Source organism: Harpia harpyja, chromosome 1, assembly GCF_026419915.1.
Source record: "Harpia harpyja isolate bHarHar1 chromosome 1, bHarHar1 primary haplotype, whole genome shotgun sequence".
NCBI lineage: Eukaryota > Metazoa > Chordata > Aves > Accipitriformes > Accipitridae > Harpia > Harpia harpyja.
The window spans coordinates 35,489,656-35,497,858 of NC_068940.1; the positions used below are offsets into that span (position 1 = coordinate 35,489,656).

Consider the following 8,203-nt stretch of genomic DNA (forward strand, 5'->3'; position numbering starts at 1 on the left):
GATCATTCCTTTGGCTTCAATAAAAGTTGCAAAGATAGTATGTGGCTTAAACTAGTTGGCTTACGAGTAGCAGATCAATGCTAGTCAACATCTAACTTCCACATGTGAATTTCTCCCTGTGCTGTGGTATTGACAGGAGGCCCAATTTATATGCATGTAGTTTATAAACAGTGAGAATACTGGAAATGAGGTCATATTTTGTATAAACGTTTATTTCAATAGTTTAAAGAACAAGCCATTCAAAACATCTGGAAATCACAGGAACATGAGTCATATATAATAGCAATATCTTAAATATGCATTAGTAATACAAAGTCATCTTTCACTCTGATAAAAGTTACAACTTCATTTTTCTAAAAAATATTTAAGCCATGAAATTTGTTTAGGTAATACATATATACAGCATCTAATTTTCTTTCTTCTTTCCTGTAGAGTCTGAGACTCTAGAGGTTTGTGTGATAGAAACAATGTGCTACACCTTGAAGGCTGGATTGGTTTGGACTGTATATGCAGAACTAGGCAAATAATTTACATCCATGATGGCTGTATGTGCATGTAAGTGACAGATCAGGGTTTTGAAGACCATGTGCACATACATTCGCACAACTGCTCGCCTATTCACAACAACAGATATAGTTATAAATCATTAGGTCTGGAGTTACTTCTAGAATGCCCCTATCTATATTCTAACTGAACTAAGACCTGCTTTCATTATAAGCCCCTGCCCATCAGTGTGCTGTTACACTTCCAGCAGTGATTTGGTAAAATGTGTTTGTCCTGTCTTAGTATGTGTGGATTGATAAATAATTGTGGTTTTGATCAGCTACAACTGTTTTATCCTCATCTCTAAGGCAAGCATTTCCCTTTCTATTTCATAAGGAAGGTCAGCATTAACTTGCACTTCAAAGTATTGTTTGATTTCTTCTACCTCCTTTTCCCAGAACTCTTTGGAGATATCAAACAGTTCAGTCAAGTTGACATCTTCTAAACCCTTCAAGTTCAAAGCAGTGTCAGCAGGGATGTAACCTATGGCAGTTGGCTTGGCAGAGGCTTTCCCTTCAATTCTGTTGAACATCCACTCCAGCACACGGGAATTCTCTCCATAGCCAGGCCACAGGAATTTCCCTTGGCTGTCTTTCCGGAACCAGTTAACATGAAAGATCCTTGGTAGTTTTGCAGCTGGACGATGTGCCATGCTGAGCCAGTGGGCCAAGTATTTGCCAAAGTTGTAGCCAAAGAAAGGTCTCATGGCAAATGGATCATGCATAATCATTTTGCCTGTTCAAAACACAAATGGAGGATGTAAGGTAATAAATAGTGCGTTTATTCTAAAGCACAAAGATTTAGATCCTCCCAGGATTTATTACCCATGGTCGCTTAACCACCCTTCTGTAACTGAACCAAAGAGCTTTAAGAAGCAATACAAGCATTATCCTTGATGTACAAAAAAAGTACAAATTAAATTATTTTTTATAATCAGTGGAAATTAAATTTCTTAAATCTCAGGTCAAGCAGGTTAAATGAAGATCCTCAAGAGCTGGCTTTCATCATTCATGTATTTATGTTGAGCTCTAGCAGAAGAGAAAATTTAAGTTTATTTATCGCAGACTGTAACAAGAACTCCATATCAAGGCTTCTGGCACCCCCATACCTGCACCCTGTTCTGTATGCTTGCCACCTAGAGGATTATTTTGCTTAATTTGACTTTTACAGAGAATTTGACTTTTCATTCCAGTACAAATATTTTGTACTGTGAAAATGCACAGGTTGCAAAATTAGCTGCCAAGACTGAAATGCGAAAGAGCAGGGGAGGAGGACAGAGCAGGCAGTCCAGAGAGGATTGTTTTTAATACAGGTAGGCAGATTAAATTTTGATTTACCTTTGTGCTCAGCAGCTGCTGTTGCTTCAGATCTCATAGCTGCTCCTATAAATACTCCATGCTGCCAGTTAAAGGCCTCATATACAAGAGGCACACCTGTAAAGAACAAAATCACTTCAGTAATTAGAGGTCCAGAAATATTTTTATAACAAGTTTTGCTACCTGAGGTACTGCCGAATGCATGTTGCTGTATAATGTATTCCAATTTTTCCTGGTTTTTTTAATCAGTTCATTTCCTGCCCTCTTGTAGCAAAGAAGTTTATGTGAATGTTTTCAAAACTGGCTACTGATTACTGAACACATCCATGTTTAGTTGCTCAGGGGGAGGTATCTGGGACCTCAGAATCCCCAGCAGATTTTACTGAAAATAGAATCTAGTTCTGTGGTCATGATATTAGACTCAGACCTAGCATTACTTCTATTTCTCTTCCAACTTTAGGTGACCTTTAACAGATCAATTTATTTTACTTCCTTTTCTGTAAACTGTCTACAGCTGGTTCATTTCTCTAACCATTTCCTATGTGAACTACTTAAACTGCAAGCCAATTGAGACAAGTATAGCAATTTGCTATGTGTCTACGTATTACCCAGCTTAGTGGGTCCTGATCTCTCTCCAGCCCTTTATTCTTATTATTACCTGTTTTGTGTTAACATCTAACAATTCAGACATTGAAATATCAGCGGCTGTAAGTGTGTGTGTCAAAGGCTAACAGGCAGAAGTTAGACCTACATGGTTATTTCCTTGCTTTTGCAGCTGTGAAAGCAAAACCTGTGTCTATGCCCAGTTGTGTTTCAACCCTCCTGTGGTCAGCACTTCAGCCTTGATACGTGGCTGATGCATCTCTTACCAGCAGGTCTGCGGCCTCCAAATATTATCCCTTCAATGGGCACACCTTCGGGTGATTCCCATGCAGGGTCCATGATGGGGCACTGGCTGGCTGGAGTGCAGAATCGTGAGTTGGGATGAGCACAAGGTTCCCCTGTACAGAGTACAATGAAAAGGTCATAATGGCAGAATTAACATGAATTCAGCAGAGAAAGCCAAGACAGACTGTGGAGTGCGCCAGGCTACCATTATCTGGGGTCCAATCCTTGTTCTTCCATGAAGTCAGTGTTACTCCCGTTGGTAATGCCTCATCAATGCCTTCCCAATAGACACCTCCATCACTGGTTTCTGCTACATTGGTAAAGATGGTGTTCTTGAATATGGTTTTAATAGCATTGGGGTTTGTTTTGACTGAGGTTCCAGGGGCGACACCAAAAAAGCCATTTTCTGGATTGATTGCCCTTAAGTTGCCTGGAAGTTAAATGACAAAATATAAGTAAATCAAACTGTTTTAATTCCATCCAGAATTTTGTAGCATGTCTTGCTGCACCTAAAAGCAACCTGTACTGGACTGTAAAACAATCCAGTTTCAGTTCCATACCTTGTTCATCAAATTTCATCCAGGCAATATCATCACCCACACACTCAATTTTCCATCCTGGCAGGCTTGGGTTCATCATGGCCAAGTTAGTTTTTCCACATGCACTAGGGAATGCTGCAGCAAAATACTTCTTTTCACCTTCTGGATTGGTAATGCCCAGGATCTATTGAAAAATTAATGCAACTGTTAAACATAGTCTTTTTTTCTTGCACTTTTCATTTTGAAGATTGTCTCCCAGCAAGTGGTAATGATAAAATATTTAATTATGGAAATTTTTCCTACAGAAGCACCTCCACATAATATAGTTGACAAATAATTCAAACTGTAGTTTATTAATCAAAAAGTATACTCTTCTTGCCCTTAGAATATCTTTAAGGAGTTCTTACATTGTCAGGTATGTATATAATTCAAACATTTATTTTTATTTTGCTGATTAAAGATGCACAGACCGTATACAGCTGTGTTTCTCAGCTGAGACAGAAGAAAATCAGGCAATATTCTTTTGGCTGCATGACTGGAGTGAAGTGAAAGCACTTCATGTATGGATACTTCTGCACTTTTCAGAGTCCAAAGATATTTTTTCTGAGACTGTTCTTTTATGCACTTTGAAAATTGTTTTTCAGTGGTATTTTATGGTAGTAGAATGTTTAAATGACATCAGAAAGTAAAGGCAGGAAGGGTACAAAGCAGAAGTCATTTAGAAAATCTAGTATTTACAGGTTTTGGAGCGCATAGACCTCTTTATAATATGAAAGACAGTTTTCAAAACTTGCATTAATCTTCTGCTACTAGACTTGTAGGGGCAACGTGGATGCCTAGTGATGATGTTTAGACTCTGCTCAAGTAGACAGGTCTGCCTACAAGTAGCCACTGTCACAAGCTACAAATCTTTCTTCGTTTCTGATTTTACAGGTACTATTTTAAAATGTTTGGTACTTAACCTTGCAAGCAGTTTCCTATTTCTCATAAGCCTGCCATGTGATAAATTCGTATCTAATGTTACAGGACTATCCATATGAGACTAATTTCATTGATAGCAAGTTGTGATGTATTTATGTTGAGCTAATTTAGGGTTTAATGGCTGTTCAAACACACATGATTTAATAGCTCTTACCAGCATGTGCTCAGCTAGCCAGCCCTCCTCTTTGGCGATTCTGCTGGCAATTCTGAGAGCAAAGCATTTTTTCCCCAGTAAGGAGTTTCCTCCGTAACCGCTGCCAAATGAAATGATCTCTCTGCGATCCGGGAGATGGGCAATCAGCGTTAACTCTGGGTTGCACGGCCAGTTGTTGATTAATGGTTCTGCAGAACAGAATGTTGTACTCATGAATGCAGCAATTTCCATGCTGGATCGCACTGTTGTTTGATCAGCATAAAGCCTCTGACAGCAACCCATACCAGATGCTTTAAAGGAAAGCCCCTGGTAAGTACTAGGGATAATAATCTCCTTTCCATGAAACTCTCATTCAGCTTTAATTCCTTTAATTGAGTTCTGAACCTAGCACAGTTGCACAAACCACCCTGGTCTTCTTTGGTGTCTCCCATGTGCTGAGAACATGCAGTCAGCTCTAAAACATGCCCTTGGGAATTTCCAGGGGTGACAGGTTTTAGTGTCTCTTACCTTTTAGTGGTAGAGGACATCCAACCGAGTGAAGACATTTTACAAACTCCCCATTGCTCAGGGCTTTCAAAGCAGCTGTTCCCATCCGCGTCATGATCCTCATGCTGGCCACTACATACGGCGAATCTGTCAGCTCAATCCCAATCTTGGACAAAGGAGACCCAATAGGCCCCATGCTGAAGGGGATAACATACATTGTACGTCCTGGAAAACAGGGAGTAGCAAGATGTGGCAAAGAGAAAAGCAAGGAACTTTTGAAATAATCTTTATTAACATGGAGGTTGTTTCTCACTCCTTTAAAAGCTGTTTGTCTTGTGGATGTTTCTGGTGATGTTTAAAGAGCTGTAGCTTTGTCTAATTGTGTAGCAAGAAGTTTTATCTTAAATGCTGAAAGCAGCTGTTCAGACAAAATGTCTAGCCAGTTTTAAACGTGGGTAGAGGCCAACTTCTCTGTTGGTGTATATCACTGAACCTGAAATTATTGCTGGGCGTGGGTGTCCTCCATTCTCACCTCACTTCCTATCTGCTGCTTAGTTGTCCTGTGACTTCCTGAAAAAAGTCACCCAAATTTTCATACCTTACTTTGCCCCTCTCTGTGGAGAGAAGAATGCTGGAAAGAGACTGAGGACTATCCTTGCACAGGCATTTGGATCTATGGTAAAGATCTGGATGAAACCAACAAAGTGACTAATATCAGGGGTGTAAACCTAAACCTTCAGCTAAAATCTTTCTTTAAAGATTACAGTAACTAGTAGTAGTAGTAGTGTCTCTGTAATCCTAGAAGTTCAATGTCAACTGTCCTTTTCTTGCCTACCTTGCATGCAGCCTGGGAACCTGGTATTGAAGGCTTTCTCAAAATCTTCTTCAGACATCCAGCGACCCAGCTGGCTAGTTCCAGTTTTAGGGATTGGAATAGTATCTCTCTGTTCTTGAGTGATGATGACAGTTTTGCTCTCAATTCTTGCCACATCTCTTGGATCAGTGAGAGCCAACCAGCTGCATTTCACCAAAAATCACGAAATCAGACTTTAATTATCAATATAACACTTCTTACCCTTCTGTGGGACTGGTTTAGCAGAAAAGGGTACAATGCTTTGTAAGGCCAAAACTACAGTGACAGAGCCAGTATAACAGACAATCTCAAAAATCAGTCAGATACATTCTCTCATACAAATTTTTTCAAGACTTTCCGGTATGAATGACAAATTATATGGCCTAGGAAATTCTGGTTACACGTTAATACTCCTTTGCCTCTTATCTCAGTCTTAGTCTCTGTTGCTAACTTCCAGGGAAAAGTTAATCTTGTTTAATTCTCATCAGTGTGAAGTTGTTTTGCACAGGGACCACAAAATGATGCCTCAAGCAAAGTGGGTGCCAAGCAAGCACTTTAAGTGTTGGTATGAGTACCTGTGGGATCGGAATCAAACTTAGTGATTGGCATAGTTCTTTAATTTAGAGGCATCACAAAAGAAATACTGAGTATCAGCATGATCATAAAAAATGAAGGAGTTTATTAAAGGGGTTTCTTTTTCCCCTCTAAAGAATTTTTGCCATCTATTTACAATAGATAGGATTGTTTTACATGTTCACCTCTGTGCATAGAAATTTTCCATGAGTATAAAAATGTTCTAGTTGGGCTGTCATAACCATCATCACTACAGCTAAGCATATAATTAACAATGAATAATTTATCTGGTGAATCTTGCCCTTTTCTCTCCCAAATAGTCTGCAAACAGATTGCCAAATTCCTGCACTTAGTTATTCAAATGTCTTTGCAGACTTCTTCCATGAAGATCTCTTGGTCGGCACGTAATTCCTGAGTATGTACTTGTTGTTAATATTCTCCTTTCATGTTGGGTTGGTTGGGAGAGATGATGAAATATTTGAAAAAAGTATTTGCTGAATACATTACAGTCAAAGCTCATCGGCACGATATGAATAATGCCTGTACTGAATAATATTTGAACACCCACAGAGCTATTTGAATGCCACAAAAAAGTATTTGATGAATAAACTAATTGACTAAAATAGTAGAATTCTTCAAAATATGTATTTGCTAAATAATATTTAGCCATTGCTAATGATTAGTTACATAAATCTCATGACATTATTTCAGTTCCCTGATGTAACAAATCAATAGAGACAATGTACAGTTGATAGTCCAATTGAATAATATGCTTTATGTTAAGTTTTAGAGGAAAAAGTTTGCTTTCCTGCGTATTTCACCTATGTAAGCTACTGTGCCAAAATGTTCATGGAAAGCAAATATTGAAGGGTTATAAGGAGTTCTAAGAGTAAACAGCATAGAAAACGCATATTGCAATTCTGAGATGATACTTGACTTCCTTCAGGCTACTCACCAGTTCTCATACTTGCTCAGCTTCTTGATCATGCCTTGTTCTACCATGATGTCCAGAATTTTTTTGTTTTCTTCTTCTGAGCCATCGCAGATATGAATGCTCTCAGGCTGGCACAGTTTGGCATTACTTTCAATGAAATCCCTTGCTTCTGGAGGCAGGCTCTGCAAATCCCCCTGGACAACCTTGGGCATGACGTTTACCTCAGCTTTCAACTGTGGGGGCATTATTGAACCTGTAGTGGATCTTGTTGATGGCTTTGAAATACTGATCACAATCTAAAATCAAATATATTGGTGTGTTAGCATACTATGACATTCTAACCAGTGTCAATAAGCCTTCCCAACAATGTATAATGCAAAGCTAGAATTTGCAGCAGACTCGATCATGTACTTCTGCTTTAAAATCAATATAGAGAACTTGGATCACTGATAATTTCAAGCTGGAAAAAATAGAGGCCATTCTACTTACTGTCTTTATAAGACTGAGCTGGATGTCAGAGAGGATTTTTCTGTCCCTTTCAGTTGATCCCGTTTCATTTGCTTTGGAGGACTCTTGCAGACACTGCTTTCCAAGGAAGCATCCTCCTTCCTTAAATATTCTTCATGGTAGTGTCCATCCCACTAGGTGAGGTGAGGGAGGCTTGTCCTTTATGTCACCACTGGAAGTGTCCTGGGACAGTGCCACTGACATTGTCATCATGCAGAGTTGTCAACAAAGCAGCCCTGACAAGGTAATCATTTAACAGGTTTGATTAATGAATGCTGAAAGCAGTGATTCTTAGCCCCTTGGTTTGTTGATTTGAAGCAGTTACAAAATTTAGCAGTTTAACTAAACTTTGATCCAATTTGGCTTTGAAACCAAAAGCGTTGTAACTTCTCGGTGTGTGAGAAAGGTTGAGTACAAAGACTACTTGGA

At 39.1% G+C, this 8,203-nt stretch overlaps 1 protein-coding gene across 1 annotated transcript; it reads right to left on the bottom strand.

Annotated features, from left to right (window-relative positions):
- Positions 1-240: 240 nt before the first annotated feature.
- PCK1 (phosphoenolpyruvate carboxykinase 1) lies at positions 241-7,563 on the bottom strand. The gene is made up of 9 exons (XM_052785638.1): positions 7,289-7,563; positions 5,743-5,924; positions 4,929-5,132; positions 4,422-4,609; positions 3,308-3,470; positions 2,953-3,177; positions 2,729-2,860; positions 1,881-1,976; positions 241-1,278 (listed from the first exon to the last, which is right to left on the bottom strand). The coding sequence occupies exons 1-9, from the start codon at positions 7,510-7,512 to the stop codon at positions 824-826; spliced, it is 1,869 nt and encodes a 622-aa protein (XP_052641598.1). The 5' UTR covers positions 7,513-7,563; the 3' UTR covers positions 241-823.
- Between the last annotated feature and the right edge of the window lie 640 nt (positions 7,564-8,203).